Source organism: Cervus canadensis, chromosome 4, assembly GCF_019320065.1.
Source record: "Cervus canadensis isolate Bull #8, Minnesota chromosome 4, ASM1932006v1, whole genome shotgun sequence".
Lineage (NCBI taxonomy): Eukaryota > Metazoa > Chordata > Mammalia > Artiodactyla > Cervidae > Cervus > Cervus canadensis.
Window position 1 is genome coordinate 14151631 of NC_057389.1, and position 23346 is coordinate 14174976.

The 23346-nt window shown below is 40.0% G+C and overlaps 1 protein-coding gene across 1 annotated transcript in view; it reads left to right on the plus strand.

The window, feature by feature from the left end:
- Window positions 1-5428: 5428 nt before the first annotated feature.
- The window catches only part of ERAP1 (endoplasmic reticulum aminopeptidase 1), a 99936-nt gene continuing 82018 nt past the window's right edge, over window positions 5429-23346 (plus strand). Inside the window, exon 1 of the mRNA XM_043464591.1 lies at window positions 5429-5483. Within this exon, the coding sequence (XP_043320526.1) occupies window positions 5444-5483 (40 nt within the window). The 5' untranslated portion in view covers window positions 5429-5443. The remainder of the gene's footprint in view (window positions 5484-23346) is intronic.

Sequence of the window (23346 nt, forward strand, 5' to 3'; positions counted from 1 at the left end):
GAAAGTGTTCTAGTTTCATTCTTTTACAAGTGGTTGACCAGTTTTCCCAGCACCACTTGTTAAAGAGGTTGTCTTTTTTCCATTGTATATCCTTGCCTCCTTTGTCAAAGATAAGGTGTCCATAGGTTCGTGGATTTATCTCTGGGCTTTCTATTCTGTTCCATTGATCTATATTTCTGTCTTTGTGCCAGTACCATACTGTCTTGATGACTGTGGCTTTGTAGTAGAGTCTGAAGTCAGGCAGGTTGATTCCTCCAGTTCCATTCTTCTTTCTCAAGATTACTTTGGCTATTCGAGGTTTTTTGTATTTCCATACAAATTGTGAAATTATTTGGTCTAGTTCTGTGAAAAATACCGTTGGTAGCTTGATAGGGATTGCATTGAATCTGTAGATTGCTTTGGGTAGAATAGCCATTTTGACAGTGTTGATTCTTCCAATCCATGAACACGGTATGTTTGTCCATCTGTTTGTGTCCTCTTTGATTTCTTTCATCAGTGTTTTATAGTTTTCTATGTATAGGTCTTTTGTTTCATTAGGTAGATATATGCCTAAGTATCTTATTCTTTTTATTGCAATGGTGAATGGTATTGTTTCCTTAATTTCTCTTTCTGTTTTCTCATTGTTATTGTATAGGAATGCAAGGGATTTCTGTGTGTTAATTTTATATCCTGCAACTTTACTATATTCATTGATTAGCTCTAGTAATTTTCTGGAAGAGTCTTTAGGGTTTTCTATGTAGAGGATCATGTCATCTGCAAACAGAGAGAGTTTCACTTCTTCTTTTCCTATCTGGATTCCTTTTACTTCTTTTTCTGCTCTGATTGCTGTGGCCAAAACTTCCAACACTATGTTGAATATTAGTGGTGAGAGTGGGTACCCTTGTCTTGTTCCTGATTTTAGGGGAAATGCTTTCAATTTTTCACCATTGAGGGTAATGCTTGCTGTGGGCTTGTCATATATAGCTTTTATTATGTTGAGGTATGTTCCTTCTATTCCTGCTTTCTGGAGAGTTTTAATCATAAATGAATGTTGAATTTTGTCAAAGGCTTTTTCTGCATCTGTTGAGATAATCATATGGTTTTTATCTTTCAATTTGTTAATGTGGTGTATTACAATAATTGATTTGTGGATATTAAAGAATCCTTGCATTCCTGGGATAAAGCCCACTTGGTCATGGTGTATGATTTTTTTAATATGTTGTTGGATTCTGTTTGCTAGAATTTTGTTAAGGATTTATGCATCTATGTTCATCAGTGATATTGGCCTGTAGTTTTCTTTTTTTGTGGCATCTTTGTCTGGTTTTGGAATTAGGGTGATGGTGGCCTCATAGGATGAGTTTGGAAGTTTACCTTCTTCTGCAATTTTCTGGAAGAGTTTGAGTAAGATAGGTGTTAGCTCTTCTCTAAATTTTTGGTAGAATTCAGCTGTGAAGCCATCTGGTCCTGGGCTTTTGTTTGCTGGAAGATTTCTGATTACAGTTTCGATTTCTGTGATGGGTCTGTTAAGGTCTTCTATTTCTTTCTGGTTCAGTTTTGGAAAGTTATACTTTTCTAAGAATTTGTCCATTTCTTCCAAGGTGTCCATTTTATTGGCATAGAGCTGCTGGTAGTAGTCTCTTATGATCCTTTCTATTTCAGTGTTGTCTGTTGTGATCTCTTCATTTTCCTTTCTAATTTTGTTAATTTGGTTCTTCTCCCTTTGTTTCTTAATGAGTCTTGCTAACGGTTTGTCAATTTTGTTTATTTATTTTTTTTTAAAAAACCAGCTTTTAGCTTTGTTGATTTTTGCTATGGTCTCTTTAGTTTCTTTTGCATTTATTTCTGCCCTAATTTTTAAGATTTCTTTCCTTCTGCTAACCCTGGGGTTCTTCATTTCTTCCTTCTCTAATTGCTTTAGGTGTAGAGTTAGGTTATTTATTTGACTTTTTCTTGTTTCTTGAGGTAAGCCTGTAATGCTATGAACCTTCCCCTTAGCACTGCTTTTACAGTGTCCCATAGGTTTTGGGTTGTTGTGTTTTCATTTTCATTCATTTCTATGCATATTTTGATTTCTTTTTTGATTTCTTCTATGATTTGTTGGTTATTCAGAAGTGTATTATTTAGCCTCCATATGTTTGAATTTTTAACAATTTTTTTTCCTGTAATTGAGATCTAATCTTACTGCACTGTGGTCAGAAAGGATGACTGGAATGATTTCAATTTTTTTGAATTTCCCAAGGCTAGATTTATGGCCCAGGATGTGATCTATTCTGGAGAAGGTTCTGTGTGCGCTTGAGAAGAAGGTGAAGTTGATTGTTTTGGGGTGAAGTGTCCTATAGATATCAATTAGGTCTAGCTGGTCCATTGTGTCATTTAAAGTTTGTGTTTCCTTGTTAATTTTCTGTTTAGTTGATCTATCCATAGTTGTGAGTGGGGTATTAAAGTCTCCCACTATTATTGTGTTACTATTAATTTCCTCTTTCATACTCATTAGTGTTTGCCGTACATATTGCAGTGTTCCTATGTTGGGTGCATATATATTTATAATTGTTATATCTCCTTCTTGGATTGATCCTTTGATCATTATGTAGTGTCCTTCTTTGTCTCTTTTCACAGCCTTTATTTGAAAGTCTATTTTATCTGATATGAGTATTGCGACTCCTGCTTTCTTTTGGTCTCTATTTGCATGAAATATTTTTTTCCAATCCTTCACTTTTAGTCTGTATGTGTCCCTTGTTTTGAGGTGGGTCTCTTGTAGATAGCATATATAGGGGTCTTGTTTTTGTATCCATTCAGCCAGTCTTTGTCTTTTGGTTGGGGCATTCAACCCATTTACATTTAAGGCATTTATTGATAGGTATGGTCCCGTTGCCATTTACTTTGTTGTTTTGGGTTCAGGTTTATACAACCTTTCTGTGTTTCCTGTCTAGAGAAGATCCTTTAGCATTTGTTGAAGAGCTGGTTTGGTGGTGCTGAATTCTCTCAACTTTTGCTTATCTGTAAAGCTTTTGAATTCTCCTTCATATCTGAATGAGATCCTTGCTGGGTACAGTAATCTAGGTTGTAGGTTATTCTCTTTCATTACTTTCAGCATGTCCTGCCATTCCCTTCTGGCCTGAAGGGTTTCTATTGATAGATCAGCTGTTATCCTTATGGGAATCCCTTTGTGTGTTATTTGTTGTTTCTCCCTTGCTGCTTTTAATATTTGTTCTTTGTGTTTGATCTTTGTTAATTTGATTAGTATGTGTCTTGGGGTGTTTTGCCTTGGGTTTATCCTGTTTGGGACTCTCTGGGTTTCTTGGATTTGGGTGGCTATTTCCTTCCCCATTTTAGGGAAGTTTTCAGCTATTATCTCCTCGAGTATTTTCTCATGGCCTTTCTTTTTGTCTTCTTCTTCTGGGACTCCTGTGATTCAAATGTTGGGGCATTTCACATTGTCCCAGAAGTTGTCCTCATTTCTTTTGATTCTTTTTTCTTTTTTTCCTCTCTGCTTCATTTATTTCCACCATTTTATCTTCTACCTCACTTATCCTATCTTCTGTCTCCGTTATTCTACTGTTGGTTCCCTCCAGAGTGTTTTTGATCTCATTTATTGCATTATTCATTTTTAATTGACTCTTTTTTATTTCTTCTAGGTCCTTATTAAACATTTCTTGCATCTTCTCAATCTTTGTCTCCAGGCTATTTATCTGTAACTCCATTTTGTTTTCAAGATTTTGGATCATTTTTATTATCATTATTCTAAATTCTTTTTCAGGTAGATTCCCTATCTCCTCCTCTTTTGTTTGACTTGGTGGGCATTTTTCATGTTTCTTTACCTGTTGGGTATTTCTCTGCCTTTTCATCTTGTATAGATTGCTGTGTCTGGAGTGGGTTTTCTTTATCCTGGTGGTCTGTGGTTCCTTTTTATTGTGGAGGTTTCACCCAGTGGGTGGGGTTGGACGATTGGCTTGTCAAGGTTTCCTGGTTAGGAAAGCTTGTGTCGGTGTTCTGGTGCATGGAACTGGATTTCTTCTCTCTGGAGTGCAATGGAGTGTCCAGTAATGAGTTTTGAGATGGGTCTATGTGTTAGGTGTGACCTTGGGCAGCCTGTATGTTGATGCTCAGGGCTATGTTCCTGCATTGCTGGAGAATTTGTGTGGTATGTCTTGCTCTGGAACTTATTGGCTCTTGGGTGGTTGTTCATTTCAGTGTAGGTATGGAGGCTTTGGGATGGTCTCTTATTATTTAATGTTCCCTGTAGTCAGGAGTTTTCTGGTGTTCTCAGGTTTTGGGCTTAAGTCTCCTGCCTCTGGATTTCAGTCTTATTCTTCCAGTAGTCTCAAGACTTCTCCAACTATACAGCACTGATAATAAAACTTCTAGGTTAATGGTGAAAAGATTCTCCACCGTGAGGGACACCCGGAGAGGTTCACAGAGTTACATGAATAAGAGGAGAGGGAGGAGGGAGATAGAGATGAGCAGGAGGAGAAAAAGGGGGACTCAAGAGGAGAGAGACAGATCTATGCAGTTCTCTGTTCCCCAAGTGTTCTCCGTAGCCCAGACACCCACAGAGATTCACAGAATTGAATTGGGAAGAGAAGGGGGAGGGAGGAAATAGAAGTGATCTGAGGGAGAAAACGGAGAGTCAAGATTGGGAGAGAATAATCAACACACTCCTGAATAAAAATGGGTACTGAATATTGGATTCTAAAATGTCCAATATTGATATCAAATACTGAAAAACAAAGATTAAAAATCTAGAGTAGAGGTTAGACTCTTAAAAATACAATATTAAAAACAAAAACAAAAAAATTTTAGAAATATATATGAAGTTCAGTTTAAAAATAGGGCCCCTTCTTTTTTTTTTTAAAGGTTATAGTAAAATGAAAATTAAGGAGTAATAGAGGACTTTAAAAGAAAATAAGAAAAAATTAGAAAAAAAATTTTTTTCTAATTAAAAAAATAGTAAAAATATATGAAAATGAAAATGAAAGTTAAGGAGTAATGGAGGAGTAATAGGGAATTTTAAAAAGAAACAAAAGAGAAAAAATTTTAAAAAAGTAAAAATATATCTAGTGATCTCTGGATCTGTTGCGGTCAGTGTGGGTTTGGTTCAGTTTCAGAGAGCTCCTCGTTCCAGCTTACACTTCTCGATATCTATAGGCCCCTTCCGGTGTAGTCGGTGTTACCTACAGGGATTTTAATCTGTTGCACCGGTCCCTTCTGAAGCAGTTCCCTTTGTTTATTTGGCTTCCGTTTGCCGGGCTCTTCAGTGCCTAATTTCCTCCCTGACACAGGCAGGCGGAGGTGGTCTCTTGTTCAGGTTCGCTAGTTCAGTCACGCTGCGGGGTGGGAGGGGCGCTGCAGACAGATACCGCTGTGTGTGGGGAGCACTTACCGTGTTCTGGCCACACTGGGTTTGCCCCTGCTCACGGGTGTGTGCTCTCCCCGTCTACACTGCTCAGGCTCCAGGCTGCTCTGTATGGAGCCGGCCCTGCGTTGCATGCGACTCCAGTTTTCAGGTACTCCACAAAAGCGCGGACTCGTTGGGGCCTATGTTTTGTGCCTTCCCCGCCCGAGCAGCTCAGGCAGCCAGGAGCTTGATGGGCGCACTCTCCCCGGGTGCGGTGCGCCTTCTCCCCTCTGCGGTCCCGGCTTCAGTTTCTGCGCGCGCCAGTGCGGTGCACCTTGTGTCTGTTCTTGGGAGCTGGCCTCTAGCCGCAACCCTCCCTGCGGATGTCGACCATCCAGAATCTCAGGAAGTCTTTGGTTAGAAACTGGAGGCCTGTTTCCAGTGCGGTAGGGGGTGCCATCTCTGGGGCCGCGTTTGCCCCTTTCCCCTCCCCCCTGCCTCCTGCCTCCAGCGGGGATGGGCCGGTCAGCCGCCGGCTAGCTCTTCTCTGGAATTGCTCAGTCCCTTTGTTCTGCGAACGGCTGGCAGTGTGTTCGAGCTGGTTAATTTTCTCTCTCTCTCTTGCTATCCCACAGTTTAAGTTGCTATCTCCTGTTAGCTCCCTCCAGTTGCCCTCAGGGCATTCAGGCCCGGTCCTTACCCTAAGCAATGCTGCCCGCTCCTCTCCATTCCGCCCCCACTTGGCTGGTGGCGGATGCGGGCGTCTGGGGTACTTTTCTGCTGGGAGTTGCTTTTAGGCACGTAATCTGTGGGTTTTGTTTCTTTTTCCTCCCAGTTAGGTTGCCCTCCGAGATTCAAAAACTTCCCCCAGACCCACCAGTGTGAGGGTTTCCTGGTGTTTGGAAACTTCCTTTATTAAGACTCCCTTCCCAGGATGGGTCTCCATCCCCAGCTCTTTTGTCTCTCTTATTTTTTTTTTTCTTTTATATTTTGTATTATCTTTTATCTTTTATATATATTTATATATATCTTTTATATTTTGTCCTACCTCCTTTCAAAGATGATGGGCTGCTTTTCTTGGCACCTGATGTCTTCTGCTAGCGGTCAGAAGTTGTTTTGTGAAGTTTGCTCAGCGTTCAAATGTTCTTTCAATGAATTTGTAGGGGAGAAAGTGGTCTCCCCATCCTATTCCTCCTCCATCTTAGCTCCTTCCTCCACATGCTGACTTTTGTAAAAAAAAAAAAAAAAGCTTTGCCTGCATCTTTTGAAAGAATCATATGGTTTTTATCCTTCAAGTTGCTATTGATCTATATCACATTGACTTTGCTTTGTGAATACTGGGCCATCTTTGCATCCCTGGGATAAATCACATTTGATTGTGGTGTATGATCCTTTTAATGTATTGTTGCTTTCGTTTTGCTAATATTTTGTTGGAGAAATTTTACGTCTATGTTCATCAGTGACAATGGCCTATAATTTTTGTGTGTGTGTGTGATTTATATACATATATACATATATATGTGTATATATATATATATATAAATCTACTAAATCTGTTTAGTCTAATGTGTGATTTAAGGCCAATGTTGCATTATTGCTTTTCTCTCTGGATGGTCTACTGATGTATGTGGGTGTTAAAGCACCCTACTATTGCTATGTTAATATTCATTTCTCCCTGTCACTATTTGCTTTATGTATTTAGGTAGTCCTGTGTTGGCTAACTGTCTTCAGTCTATCTATCTTTATTTATGTATTTATAATTGTTATATCTTCTATGTGACTTTATCCCTTGATCATTATGTAATGTCCTTCTTTGTTTTTTGTTAGTCTTCATTTTATAGTCTATTTTGTCTGATAGAAGTATTGTCGCTCTGGCTTTCTTTTGCATGGAATATCTTTTTCCATCCCCCCACTTTCAGTCTGTGTGTGTCTTTAGATCTGAAATGAGTCTTTAGTAGGCAGCATATATATGGATTGTGTGTATGTATATGTGTGTTTGTCTGTGTGTGTACACACAGCCTGAAGTAGTGGCAATGGTTAGAGAAGGATTATTTAACTCAGGAAAGGAGTCAGAAATGTCCATGACCATGTATTTCTTCCAGTGAGGTGGTGTCCTTCAAAAACCCATCTTTTATCATCATTTACAAGTAAATGTTTCCTTCTCTTTGGGCACAAATGCAATTGCTACTATTAATAAAAGTATACACTACTTTGCTTACCTTTCTAAGGTTCAGGAAAGTAATTTTCTAAGAACTTTTAAGTACTTTGAAGTTGATTGGTCTTCAGACTTATTACACTGTCTCATATCACCTTAGGCACTCTAAACAAATTTTAAAGTACTGTGTGGAGAAAACAATCTTTTCAAAGCCACATTTCACTGTGAGTTCCAAATTTATGACTGCCACTGGTATGTACAGGAAAGAGAGTCAGTCAGTTCCTAGGCAGGCTGATAAGTCCAGGGTCCCCCAGGAGGGGAGAGGTGTCTGAAATTCTTAAGGAGGAGGAGAGGACAAACTTTTTCCCCTACATTCCTTAGTAAGGATTATATAACAACAATGTATCCTGCTTGAGGACAGTTTCTCCTTCTTGAAAATCTTCTGACTAATCCTGTTATCTTAAAATGTATATTATGGGAGTGGGTCTGGTAAGATCTTTACAACCTTGAGGCATTCTTTTGATTTGTTGTAATAACTAATTTTAAAAAGTATATAATTACCTTGCTTAGACTAATGAGAGGGGCACTCTCCATCCCCCTTCTGGTGTCTATGTCAGAACCTTTCTCTGTCCCTTTTTCACTTTAATAGAACTCTGCTACACAAAAACTCTTGGGTGATCAAGCCTGGTCCCTGGTCCCAAAGCTAAATCTTCTTTTTCAGAGATCACGAATCCGACATCGTTCACTGTAAGCTGTCAAAAGGAACTTTGCCTTCTAAGTTTGTTCTCCTGTTTACAATGTGAATAAATACAACTCATATTATTCAAACCCTTTCTGGGGGAAAATGGGTCCATTGGGCCCAGTTAAGCTGATCATAGCTGCCCTTCTTACCTAACAGGTGATTTTATAGCTTTGAGCTCTTGGTATTTGTCCCTTTTTACACATTTCTAACTGGAGATAAGTGTACAATAATTGATACTGATTTTTGGAATAATTTTTGGGACGTTTTAGCCTTCATGTGAGGTGAAAGCAAGTTTAGTCTTTCTGTTTTGACGTCATCTGATCAGATTTACCTGCAGACTTCTGGTCTATTTCTATAGTTTTGGTTCTCTTCTACCTTCTGTCTACATGTTGTTTCAAACTAGGGCAGAGAGCAAACAACCTCTGCCCTGGAATCAGGGGTGCCAATCCTGTCTGAAGAGAGCCTTGGTTTTCCCACCCTTGTTGGGTAGGCTTCTAGACATGACGATTAGTTTGCTCTTCCTGGTTTCAGCAGAGTTTTTGGCCTTGATCCTTTATCTGCTTTGCTCTCTATTTGTTGAGTGAGTGAACAAGTACACATAGATCAGTCCAGTCTCCCAACCCTGCCCCTTAAAACAAATCAAAAGACATGATTTTTAGCCACCTAAGACAAATATTTTAATAAAAAATATCTCTAGAAAATAAAATTTAAAATCATCTGCAGCCTATAACATACTATTCTGCCTTATTTTATCGTGTGTTCAGTGCATTCATTTTTCAAGATGGATGAATCATAAGCTAATTTAAAACCATTTAGCCATGAAAATCCCTGTAGCATGTGCAGAACTAAGATTAAATTTAAGGCAATAATAATTCCCTGTCAGGAGAAAATGAATATATTTCATCACGGTACTTCACTTGAAAAGTAATTGAGTCACCATTTCTATTCACATTACCATCTGAACATTGTAAAACTAAATTAAAAAGTATGATATTATAATATGGTTTTTGAAAAGTCTATTTTAATTGTCAGACTTGAATGTGACACTTTGCATCTAACACAAGTTATTTTTTCAAAAGTAGGAAAGCACTAAATTATATTTATGGAAACTTAATATCATTTGGGGCATTAAATGGAAGTACTATTCATATATCTTGCAGTAAAATTTTAACTAGAAAATTCTGGGAATGGATTTTTTTCAATATTTCTCTCAAACTGAAGAACAAATCTTTCTTAATCTACAGACCTAGACATTCAAAAATTGTATGTTTTTCCTATGTTGGGTCCCCAGTACACCCAATAATAGAGAATTAGTTTTAGAAATTCAGGAGTCAAAGCAGGGTTTTGTTAGTGAATTCTGGGATTCTGTGTTTCTTGTTCAGGGTTTATTTACTACCTGGAAGTGGGGAGAGGGCTTTAAGTTACGTATAGATGGAGATGGCTGTTGGAGACACAGGCCTGGTCCTCAGACAGCATTCATCTTCTCATAAAAATAATATTCATTTATGTTATCACTGTCAGATTTCATGCTCCTGAGTATATATGGCCAGAAAAATGTAGTGACGCTCCCCTTATTACAGCAGATCAGGGAATCTAATAACCTTGGTCCATGGCAAAAGAAGAAGTAGGAGTTTTGGGAGTGAATCAGATTTAGGCTTCTACTACAGAGAGAACTCAGTATGTGTTGGATGAATGAACGAATGCATGAGTAAGTAAATGTTTCCGTTGCTACCGTTTTGAGAACCAGGAAGCTATTTGTCTCTTTTTCCACAGGACAGAACTGGTCTGTTTGTTTATCACTCGTTCTCAGCTTTCAGAGGACTTGCTGCTTGCCTTTTCCCTGTGCTATTCCTGCCACTGGTCTCCTGTACTCTTCCTGTTTTGCTTTGTTTTTTTTTCTTTTTTTATTATTATTTTTTCATTTATTTATATTAGTTGGAGGCTAGTTACTTTACAATATTGTAGTGGTTTTTGCCATACATTGACATGAATCAGCCATGGATGTACATGTGTTCCCCATCCTGAACCCCCCTCCCACCTCCCTCCCCATCCCATCCCTCTGGGTCATCCCAGTGCACCAGCCCCGAGCACTTGCCTCATGCATCCAACCTGGTTTTTTCTTTTTACTTCCCCTGGCTTGTATTATTTCTCCTATGTGCCTTGGCTTTCCTGAGAAAAGGTTAATATTGCGTTGCCTTTTTTGGCCAGACTAATCTTGCACTAGCGGCCCCAGTATAAGGAGTAGCTGCTCCTGCTGCTAAGTCGCTTCAGTCATGTCCAACTCTTTGCAACCTCATGGACTGCAGCCCACCAGGCTCCTCCGTCCGTGGGATTTTCCAGACAAGAGTACTGGAGTGGGTTGCCATTGCCTTCTCTGGTAAGGAGCAGAGCTGTGTTCTTTGGCTCTTCATGACTGTGCGTCTGCTGCTCCAGTGTCATAATCCAGTTCCAGGGCTTGCGAGGCAGATTGCCAGAAAACAGAGACTGTACTCACTGTGCTGGCTGCATACATCTGCAGAATCAACATTTGTATGTAGGTTTGTGTCATGCTTGCTGGTTGTTTGAACACAGACCTGTAGGACCCAGACTGGGCAAACAAAACCAAAAGAGGAAAAACTGCATTAAAAAAATGTTTGGCATTATCTAATGATCAAGCATTCCAGTCTAATTATAGTGCTAGGCCATGCCAAGCATTGATTTGTCTCCTAAATTTGCAGAGGACTCTAGACTTTCGTTTTCTCATGATTAGTTTCTAATCTAATTAATATGTAGGTTCTGATGAACCAGCTCATTCTTCATCAGTGGATGGAGACCCCAATGTCAGGCTTGTGTAGTCTAAGTTCACCCCATTCTCAAACTCATGCTTTAATAGAGTAATTGCTTAGAAAATCAGATAATCAGCTCAAAATCCTGCCTTCAATTAGAAGAAAAGTTCATTAAATTACTATAAAGCATTAATTAAATGCAGACCATAATTTAATTATCCTAGACCTACCGAATCAGAATCTGCATGTTAACAAGATTCCTATGAAATTCATCTGCATTGTAAAGTTTAAGAAGAGCAGTTCTCAAACTTGGTGGCACAGTGCAATAATCCCCAGAGTTATTAAAACTTACTGATGGTGGGCTTCCTCTTAAGAAGATTCTGATTCAGCTGGCATGGGGTCTGGTTTAAGCATCGGGATTTGTGAAAAGCTTGTTAGGTCATTCTAATATGCAGAAAACTTTGAGAATCACTGGTCAAGGAGAGTGAGAGGGTACATAGACCAGGACAGTGGTCCTCAATCTTTGTGGGTATCACCACCAAATACAGAGCCAGGCTGATGGACGAGGCTAGACCCTGAGCCCTTGTACGTGCCAAGTTTCCCATTGGTTCTGACAAACACCAATGTTTAAGAACCGCTCAACCAGGAAAGCATACATAATTACCAGGCAGCTTTCAGAGTCTCTTTGATGTTCCTGGGGAATCTCCCTTTGGTTCTGTTTTTATGACTTGGTGAGAATACTGTTACGAGCATCTGTGTGACCACTCCATTAACTTCCTATTTTATCACCTAATAGGTATCTAGAACTGGTTCTTCCAGGGATTAAATCATGCCCTGATTGTTTACTAGCGTAGTGCTACTAAGAACATTTTTTATGTGGGGTCTTCAAGGAAAAAAAATTCAAAGATATAAAATCATGTATTTATACAATTTCTTTCCCCCAGTTCTCAGAACATACATGAAAATTTGCATATGCAAATATCTAGATTCATAGACTCTTAGATCTAGAGTGTTAGGCTTCAAGATTGTTAGCTCTTAGAGATGATCTAGACTAATTGTCCTTTTCAGTTAAGGAAAGGGGAGACTAGGAGTGAGTGAGTACCCCAGGATCACACAGAGAATGGTAGAGTATGAGCAATAGCTCTGATAATCTTTAAAAGTTTGAGCAGGTAAGCCTGCAACCTCAGCCTCAACCATGTAGGTTAATTATTACAAAGATAAATTAGTCCAATAAAAGAATAAAGTTTACAGGTAGTATATTTACTGACATGCATGTAATTGATCATTAGTAACATAATTATGCCCAAATGGTGAGGAGTTTGAATAGATGGCTGTAATTAACGTTGCTTTCATACTGGCATCCTTGTTTTTTATCAATTTTTCTATCCCCAGTTTAACTCTGTGTTATATATCAATACAACCAGCACAAGAGCTTAGTTTTCCCCCAGTGGCATAGTTTGTCCTACAAAACATGCATGTCATTCTGTAGACATTTGCAAATGTTGAGGAGAAGAAGCCTTAGCACCCCAGCATGTCTGAGAAGAGACTCAGTTGACTTTGCCCCGTTTGCTCTGTAACTCCTCTGGCTCCCATCTCTGCTCCTCATTGCTGCAGTCTCTCAGCTTTCTTACAGAATCGAAGATGAGTGCTTGTAAATAGACAAACCTGGTATCCACAGTGTTTGGATCAATAGCCCTTCTTAAATACTTGAGCAATTCTCTCCAAAGGAAGTCGAACGTGCCCCGCTGGACAGATTTCTGAAAATAAGGCTTCTTTTTCACACTCCCTTGCCATCTACTCCACCTGTGGCCTCCTCAGCGTCTCCCACGAAGCACACGGTGCCCTTGAGCTGCCCTTTGGCCACCTGCTGTTTCCCCACTGGAATTCTTCCACCAGGCCCACCTGCTAGTATTTCTTCCTGCATCTCTCAGGGACTTGAGTATCTGATAGATTTTGATTTTAGATTCATATAGGTAATTCTGCATTAAGGAGTGACCACTTTATTTTAATTTTTTTTTTTTTTTGCACACACAGAAAAACTGGTTGTAACTAGCTTAAATTAAAAAAAAATTTACAAAGAAAAATGAACAGGAGGGAGGGATTGTCTCAGAGAATTTAAGAAAGAATTGTACCACTTTACCCTGGAAAAGGCAAGGAACAGGGCAGAAAATGTACTTGAATCTTACCAGAGGAGCTGAAAGTAAAGTGACTTGTCTCCATGGCTGTGTGGGAGCTGGTTCAGAGAGGCTCAGCAGAACAAGGTATATTTTCTGGAGTTTTGCAAACCAAATGACATTATGTTAGTACCTTGAAATTGGCCATAAGGTATTTACACCAAGGAAATTGGCGGCTGCTACAAAAAGCATTCCCAGCATACCACCACTCAGGTCCACCTTTGTTCCAAACTTCAAATTCTGAAGAGTTGTATTGGAACAGGGCATTTTAAGTGTCCATTTCTGTGTTAATTATGTATGGCAAGGAGAACAGGGCTATAATATACAGATACGGCAGACTCTGTATATCGATGGTGCCCCCAGGAAAGGGGATCTTTATGAACTGGGAAGCCACCCAAAGCCTTTCTGCACAGTTTCTATCCCTTTTTTCATATTTGATTCTTAAACAAGGTTAAGAAATTAGGAAATGATGAAATATGACATGTTTCCCTCACTGGAAGAGAATTTACATACTTAGCCATGACTGTGATAGATGCTACAGCCACTTCAGAGGGTCACAACAGACTGCACGTTCTAACCAATTGGGACCTTTAACAGTAGGCCAATTCCTGGGCCCCATCAGACAGATCCATGCTTGAACTGAGTGTTACTAAGTTTTAAAAGCACCTCAGCATGGAGATTGTTGTTGTTTAGTTGCTAAGTCGTGTCCAACTCTTTGCAACCCCATGAACTGCGGCATGCCAGGCTTCCCTGACCTTCACTATATCACAGAGTTTGCTCAGATTCATGTCCCCTGAGTCAGTGATGCTATCTAACCATCTCATCCTCTGCTGCCCTCTTCTCCTTTGGCCTTCAATCTTTCCCAGATCAGGGTCTTTTCTGATGAGTTGTCTCTTTGCATCAGGTGGCCAAATCATTAGAGCTTCAGCATCATTCCTTCCAATGAATATTCAGAGCTGATTTCCTTTATAAGAGTATTGTTTTGTATGTTTGAAAGTTGCTAAAAAGGTAGATTTTTCTTGTGTTTTCATTGCAAGGAAAATAAAATTGTAACTATAGATGGTGATGAATGTTAAGTAAATATATTTCACAATATATACATGTTTCAAAGCACATTCCTCTGCATGTAAAACAAATGTAAGATTACACATCAATTATATCTTAGCAAAAAAAGAAGAAAGCATCTCCTATAATTCCAAAGGAAACCAGGGCTGAAAACAACTGAGGTTATGAGTTGGCATCGTTAAAGCCTTTGTTGTTGTTGTTCAGTTGCTTAGTTGTGTCCAACTATTTGCTACCCCATGGACTACAGCATACCAGGCTTCCCCATCCTTCACTATCTCCCTGAGTTTGCTCAAACTCATGTCCATTGAGTTGATGAGGCTATCCAACCATCTCATCCTCTGTCATCCCCTTCTCCTGCCTTTAATCTTTCCCAGCATCAGGGTCTTTTCAAATGAGTCAGTTCTTTGCATCAGGTGGCCAAAGTATTGGAGTTTCAGCTTCAACATCAGTTCTCACAATGAATACTCAGGGTTAATTTTCTTTAGGATGGACTGGTTTGATCTCCTTGCTGTCCAAGGGACTCTCAAAAGTTGGTTCCAGCACCACAGTTCGAAAGCATCAATCCTTCATTGCTCAGGCTTTTTTGTTGTCCAGCTCTCATGTCTTTACATGACTACTGGAAAAACTATCGCTTTGACTGTACAGACCTTTGTTGGCAAAGTAATGTCTCTGCTTTTTAATATGCTGTTTGCCATAGCTTTTCTTCCAAGGAGTAAGCATCTTTTTAATTTCATGACAGCAGTCACCATCTGCAGTGATTTTGGAACCCAAGAAAATAAAGTTTGTCACTGTTTCCACTTTTCCCCCTTCTATTTGCCATGAAGTGATGGGACTAAATGCCATGATCTCAGTTTTTTGAATGTTGAGTTTTAAGCCAGTTTTTTCACTCTCCTCTTTCACCTAATTTATCAATAGGCTGTTTAGTTCCTCTTTGCTTTTTTTTTAGTTCCTCTTTGCTTTCTGCCATGAGAGTGGTGTCATCTGCATATCTGAGATTTCTCCCCGAAATCTTGATTCCAGCTTGTGATTGAGCCAGGTACATTCATTTCACATGATGTGCCCTGCATATAAGTTAAATAAGCAGAGTGACAATATACAGTCTGGAATGAATGGAATTGTGCAGTAGTTTGAACATTCTTCAGCATTGGCCTTCTTTGGGGTTGGAATAACAACTGACCTTCTCCAGTCCCATGACCACAGCTGAGTTTACCAAGTTTGTTGACATATTGAGTGCAACACTTTAACAGTATCATCTTTTAGGATTTGAAATAGCTCAGCTGGAATTTCATCTTCTCTATTAACTTTGTTCATAGTAATGCTTCCTAAGGCCCACTTGACTTCACACTCCAGGATGTCTGGCTCTAGGTGAATGACCATACCATCATGGTTATCCTGGTCATTATGACCTTTTTTGTGCAGTCCTGTGTATTCTTGCCACCTCTTCTTAATCTCTTCTGCTTCTGTTATTTCCTTGCAGTTTCTGTCCTTTATTGTGCCCATCTTTGAATGAAATGTTCTCTTTGTATCTCTAATTTTCTTGAAGAGATCTCTAGTCTTTCCCATTCTATTGTTTTCCTCTAATTGTTCTTTGAAGAAGGCCTTCTTTTCTCTCCTTGCTATTCTCTAGAACTCTGCATTCATTTGGGTATAGCTTTCCCTTTCTCCCTTGCTTTTCACTTCTCTTCCTTTCTCAGCTATTTGTAAGGCCTCCTCAGACAACCATTTTGCCTCCTTGCATTTCTTTTTCTTAGAGTTGGTTTTGGTCACCCCCTCCAGTACAATGTTACATACCTCCATCCATAGTTCTTTAGGCACTCTATCATGTCTAATCCCTTGAGTATATTTGTCACTTCCACCATATCATAAGGGATTTTATTTAGGTCATACGTGAATGGCCTAGTGGTTTTCCCTACTTTCTTCAATTTAAGTCTGAGTTTTGCAATAAGGAGCTCATGATCTCAGCCATAGTCATCTCCAGGTCTTGTTTTTGCTGACTGAATAGAGCATCTTTATATTTGGCTGCAAAGTATATAATCAATCTGATTTTGGTATTGACCATCTGGTGATGTCCATGTGTAGAGTCATCTATTATGTTGTTGGAGGAGGGTGTTTGCTACGACCATTGCATTCTCTTGGCAAAACTCTGTTAGCCTTTGCCCTGCTTCACTTTGTACTCCAAGGCCAAACTTGCCTGTTACTCCAAGTGTCTCTTGAATTCCAACTTTTGAATTCCAGTTCCCTATGATGAAAGGGATGTTTCTTTTTGGTGTTAGTTCTAGAAGGCCTGTAGGTCTTCATAGAACCATTCAACTTCAGCTTTTTTGGCATAAGTGGTTGGGTATAGACTTGGATTACTGTGATGTTGAATGGTTTGTCTGGGAAACAAACTGAGATCATCCTGTCATTTTTGAGATTACACCCAAGTACTGCATTTTGGACTCTTTTGTTGACTATGAGGGTTACTCACTTCTTCTAAGGGATTCTTGCCCACCGCAGTAGATATAATGGTCATCCGAACTCAAGTCGCTCCATTCCCATCCATTGTAGTTCACTGATTTCTGAAATGTCGATGTTCACTCTTGCCGTCTCCTGTTTGACCACATCTAATTTACCTTGATTCACAAATTTAACATTCCAGATTCCTATGCAATATTGTTCTTTACAGCATCAGACTTTACTTTCAACACCAGACACATCCACAGCTGGTCGTTGTTTGCACTTTGGCTCGGCCCCCGTTTATTCTGGAGCTATTTCTCCACTCTTCCCCAGTAGCATCTTGGAAACCTACTGACCTGGGGATTCATCTTTCAGTGTCACATCTTTTTGCCTTTTCATACTGTTCATGGGGTTCTCGAGGCAAGAATGCTGAAGTGGTTTGCCATTCCCTTCTCCAGTGGACCACATTTTGTCAGAACTCTCCATCATGACCCATCCATCTTGGGTGTCCCTACATTGCATGGCTCATAGTTTCACTGAATTACACAAGGCTGTGATCCATGTGATCATTTTGGTTAGTTTTCTGTGATTTTGGTTTTCATTCTGCTGGCCATGGGATTGAAGATTTCTTCTTCTGTCTGCCCTCTGATGATTGAGAATAAGAAGCTTGTGCAAGGTTCCTGATGGGAGCTGTGGGAAAGACTGGGTCTTGCTCTAGTGGGTAGGGCCATGCTCAGTAAATCTTTAATCCAGTTTTCTGCTGATGGGTGGGGCTGTGCTCACTCCCTGTAGTCTGACCTGAGGCAGCCCTGTCCTGGAGTCTGCAGTCTCCATGGCAGGGCTACAGGCTCTATGGTAGGACTAATGGTGACTTTCTCCGAGAGGACTTACGCCAGCAGGCTGCCCCTCCCAGGATTGCTGCTGCCAATGCCCCTGACCCCGTGGCAGGCCACTGTCAACCCATGCCTTCACGGGAGACTCCCAGAACACTCACAGACAAGTCTGGCTCAGTCTCTGTGGAGCCACGGCTCCTTTCCCCTGCGTCCTGGTACACACAAGGTTTTGTCTGTGTCCTCCAAGAGTCTGTTTCCCCAGTCCTGTGGAAGTTCTATAGTCAAATCTTGCTGACCTTCAAAATTAGATTCCCTGGGGATTCCCAGTCCCTTTGACCGATCTCCAGGTGGGGAGGTCTGTTGTGGAGCCTGGAACCTTTGTGATAGCATAAGAATTAGGGAAGTGAAATTTTAACATGTTTGTCACTTGCTGCTAAGTGAGAAGTCTTATCTGTAGACTTAAACCACCACATAGACTTAAATTTTACATGATGTTAAAGATTCTGACGTGGTTCCTGATTCATTATGGCCCGGGGGGAAAGAGTGAAAATAAAGCAATTGACATGCCTTCCAGGGTCAGGGACAAGCTCACTCCCTAGAGAGTGAGAAAGAGTGAAATTTTGGGCTGATAAACTGAAAAATGATGGATTTAGGAACTTGGCAATGAAGTGTCAGGCTCCTTGCTGGGGTTAATAAATTACATAATACCTGTATGTGAATCTTAAAAGTTTTGAGACAGATAGTATGGGTCAAGGAATTTTCACTATTGGAAAGATAAGAATGCTTAAAAACAGCATTTTAGTCAGCTTTCCAAGAGATGCAGTGGAAGAGAATCCACTTGCCAATAAAGGAGATACCTGGATATAGGGTCCATACCTGGGTCGGGAAGATCCCCGGGAGTAGGAAGTACCAACCCACTCCAGTATTCTTACCTGGGAAATCCCATGGACAAAGCAGTCTTGCAGACTACAGTCCATGGGGACGCAAATAGGCAGACATGACTGAGCACATGCACATAAAAGCAGCATTTACTCATTCATTTATTCCACTCTTTTTTTTTTTTCACCCAGAGATTATTTATTGGGCAAGTATTATATGCAAGATGCTGTGCTAGCCCCTCGTAAAGTAGCACTTAATTCTGCTGAAATTCCATTTTAGCAGAAGAACCAAGAAACAAATCATTACACAATTAAGCATTTAGTTACAAATGTGAACAGTGCTATGAAAGCGAAGGACAGATTTTATGAGGCCATGAACAGGAAGATACGAGGCCTGAGACCTAATCCTGGGAAGTCAGATGAGGTTAGAGGAGCCTTCTGAAAGTGGTGTTTGAGCTAAAATCTGAAAATTTGTGAGACTTATTAAGGAAAATTGAGGATGGAGATTGTTTCTAGAAGGTAAAATATCAATCATGCCTAGGTAATAAGATTCTAGTAAAATCTCTGGACACCCAAAGAGCTCGAGTGAATTTCCTTTTATCCCCTGCCTTTTTTAAAAAAAAAAAAAACACAATTGTATGGATTGTAGGATCTCAGTTCCCCAACTAGGGATTAAACCCAGGCTATGGCAGTAAAAACCTGTTATCCTAAACCTAGGCCACCAGGGAACTCCCTCAGGTGAGTCTTCTCGATGGTTATAGACATCAAATGCCCAATGGTGAAATGTCCTGAGGACACAGAAGCTTTGGGACTCTCTCACCTTGCCCCTGGGTCTCTTCATTTGTCTGTTCCTGATGCATCCTTTACAATAAAACTGTAATCTTAAGTATGTGCTTTCCTGAATTCTGTGAGTCATCCTAGCAAGTTATCAAAACTGAGGGGTCATGGGAACCCCCGGATTTGTAGACAGTTGGTGAGAAGTATGAATGACAAGGAATCCCCAAGCCTGTGAACTATGTCTGGCATGAGGGGAGCCCTGCGGGAGGCTATATCCTTAACCTGTGAATCTGCACCAGTTCTGTCGTTCAGTCGTGAAGTTGTGTCCAACTCTTCTGCTACCCCATGGACTGTAGCCTGCCAGGTTCCTCTGTTCACGGGATTCTCCAGGCAAGAATACTGGAGCGGGTTGCCATTTCCTACTCCAGGGGATCTTCCCAACCCAGGGAGTGAATCTGCGTCTCCTGCTTGGCAGGTGGGTTCTTTACCACTGAACCACCTGGGAAGTGCGCTAACTCTAGATAGTTACTCTAAGAATTGCATTGCAAATAGCGTGTGTGTGTTACGGCAAGTGATTTCCTCAGTTCTTTCATGTTCCTATATTGGGCTCAAACAGTTGTGTCACTTCCTCTTCGAAGGGCCTCCCTAGTGGCTCAGATGGTAAAGAATCTGCCTGCAGTGAAGGAGACTTGGGTTTGGTCCTTGGGTTGGGGAGATCCCCTGGAGAAGGGAATGGCTACCCACTCCAGTATTCTTTTTTTTTCTTTTAATTTATTTATTTTAATTGGAGGCTAATTACTTTACAATATTGTGGTGGCTTTTGGCACACATCGACATGAATCTGCCATGGGTGCACATGTGTCCCCCCATCCTGAAACGCCCCCCACCTCCCTCCCCATCCCGCCCCCCAGGGTTGTCCCAGAACACCGGCTTTGAGTGCCCTGCTTCATGCTTCCAACTTGGACTGGTCATCTGTCTTACATGTGGTAATATACATGTTTCAGTGCTGTTCTCTCAGATTGTCCCACCCTCGCCTTCTCCCACAGAGTCCAAAAGTCTGTTCTTTACATCTGTGTCTCTTTTGCTGTCTTGCATATAGGGTCATCATTACCATCTTTCTAAATTCCATATATAAGCGTTAATATACAGTTCTGGTGTTTCTATTTCTGACTTACTTCACTCTGTATAATAGGCTCCAGTTTCATCCACCTCACTAGAACTGACTCAAATGCGTTCTTTGTTATAGCTGAGTAGTATTCCGTTGTGTATGTGTACCATAATTTATCCATTCATCTGCCGATGGACATCTAGTTTGCTTCTGTGTCCTAGCTGTTGTAAACAGTGCTGCAATGAACTTTGGAGTACACGTGTCTCTTTCAATTCTGGTTTCCTCAGTGTGTATGCTCAGTAATGGGATTGGTGGGTCGTATGGCAGTTCTATTTAGTTTTTTAAGGAATCTCCATGCTGTTCTCCATAGTGGCTGTACTAGTTTGCATTCCCACCAACAGTGTGAGAGGGTTCCCTCTTCTTCGCACTCTCTCCAGCGTTTATTGTTTGTAGACTTTTTGATGGCAGCCATTCTGACCAGTGTGAGATTCTACCTCACTGTGGTTTTGATTTGCATTTCTCTGATAATGCCACTCCAGTATTCTTACCTGGAGAATTCCATGGACAGAGGAGCCTGGCAGGCTATAATCCATGGGATCTCAAAGAGTTAGACGTACTATGTAACTAACAATAAGTGCCTGGTTCTACTAATGACAGGACTTCAGCAAACTTCTGGACTTAATTTCTCATTTTTTCGTCCTCTTAAAAGCTTTTCCAACTCTTTAAGGCACCGTTTATACCTCCTTACTGTACTTGCATTCCCGAAGTCTTTCATTCTTTTCTTTGTTCTGATATTTATCCAATGTATGAAAAATAATTGGTTCACATGGCTCATTTGGCTCATTTGGCTCATTTGAGGTCGTGGAGCTTGCCTGATTCTTCTTCAGATCCTCAGGCCCCATCCTAGGCCCTGAATGAATGAATGTTAGGGTGGAGCCAATACAGGCAGATCCCTGCTCATTGAACTTGAGCAGTTTTTATGGCTTCTAACATGGTTTCACACTTATCATGAATGGACTTTGGTAAGAAGTATGTGGATAGCAGTAAGGGAGTAATAAAACTGGGCAACTTTATCTCATAAGGTCCCACAAGGTGCAGAATTCAAATTGCAAGGCAAGAACTACTATATTATTAACATGTGTGTATGGGTAAATCTACACCTCTAAATTACTGTTTCCCAAAACTGGGGAGAAAGAGAGCCTAAATGAAAGTGCACTCCCCAAGTTGCAGTCCTTGGGACTATTGGCATCAGAATCCCCCTTCAGTCATAGCAACCCACTTAGCAATCCAGATATTAGCGTATCACTATTAGCCTACTAATCATCTTAAGTGTTTTGCTGCTTTATCTTATAATTTTGAAAAACTATGTATCCTCCCAGCATTTGAAAAGATTTGAATTTCTATCTAAATTTCACATATTTAAATTGCTTAGATACTTTCCATAGTTGAAAATGATGTAATTTCTGGTATGTTATAAATATTGGCATTTACGACTCATATTATATTTTAGAATATGTCCAGTAGAACAAGAATGTGGCTAAGCTTTGATACCTATCAAATGAATCCAAAAAAAATGAAAATGTTCTTTTTTAATAGTCAAATTTTTTCCTTTGTCCCCGCTTCACTTCTTCCCCAGAATTTTAACCTAATATAATTTGTGATTGACAGTCTTTACTCAATCATGATCTTCTGAAACAAAAATATGTATATAAATGGAGATGCAAATGGAGATTTAATTTCCAATAACCTTAAGTCTTAAGGATATTTTATTTTTTTCCATCATTTAATTCTTTTTCTAAAACTTTTTATTTCGTATTGGAGTATAGGCTATTAACAGACAATGTTGTGATAGTTTCAGGTGAAGAGTGAAGGGATTCAGTCATACATATACATATATCCATTCTCCCCCAGACTTCATCCTAGGCTGCCACATAACATTGAGCAGAGTTCCATGTGCTACACAGTAGGCCCTTGTTGATTATCCATTTATAATATAGCAGTGTATACATGTCTGTCCCAAACTCCCTAACTATCTCTTTCTCCCAACCTTACCCCTAACAACCATAAGTTCATTCTCCAGGTCTGTGAGACTCTGTTTTGTAAGTAAATTCACTTGTATCATTTCTTTTTAGATTCCACATATAAGGAATGTCATGCAGTATTTCTCCTCCTCCGACTCACTTCACTTAGTAATGACAATCTCTAGGTCCATCCATGTTGCTGCAAATGGCATTATTTCATTCTTTTTAATGGCTGAGTAATATTCCATTGTATATACGCACCACATCTTTAGGCATTCCCCTGTCGATGGACACTTAGGTTGCTTCCATGTCTTGGCTATTGTAAACAGTGCTGCAGTGAACATTGGGGTATGTGTATCCTTTCAGATCATATTTTTCTCTGGAGATATATTCAGGAGTGGGATTGCTGAGTCAGATGGTAGCTCTATTTTTAGCTTTTTAAGGAACTTCCATACTGTTCTCCATAGTGGCTATACCAATTTACATCCCTACAACCAACAGGGTAGGAGTGTTCCTTTTTAAAACTATTTTTTAAACCTCTGGTTTGCACTGTCATTGCAATCAAAGTAGCATAAATATTGGTAATTTTTTGACAATTGACAAAACAAACATTGACAATTATTTATATTAAGAAGATGAATAAGTGTTTTTTCTTTTTTTAATTTTTTTCTTTTTTTTTTTTCATTTATTTTTATTAGTTGGAGGCTAATTACTTCACAACATTGCAGTGGGTTTTGTCATACATTGACATGAATCAGCCATGGATTTACATGTATTCCCCATCACAATCCCCCCTCCCACCTCCCTCTCCACCCGATTCCTCTGGGTCTTCCCAGTGCACCAGGCCCGAGCACTTGTCTCATGCATCCAGCCTGGGCTGGTGATCTGTTTCACTATAGATAATATATATGCTGTTCTCTCGAAACATCCCACCCTCGCCTTCTCCCACAGAGTCCAAAAGTCTGTTCTGTACATCTGTGTCTCTTTTTCTGTTTTGCATATAGGGTTATCATTACCATCTTTCTAAATTCCATATATATGTGTCAGTATGCTGTAATGTTCTTTATCTTTCTGGCTT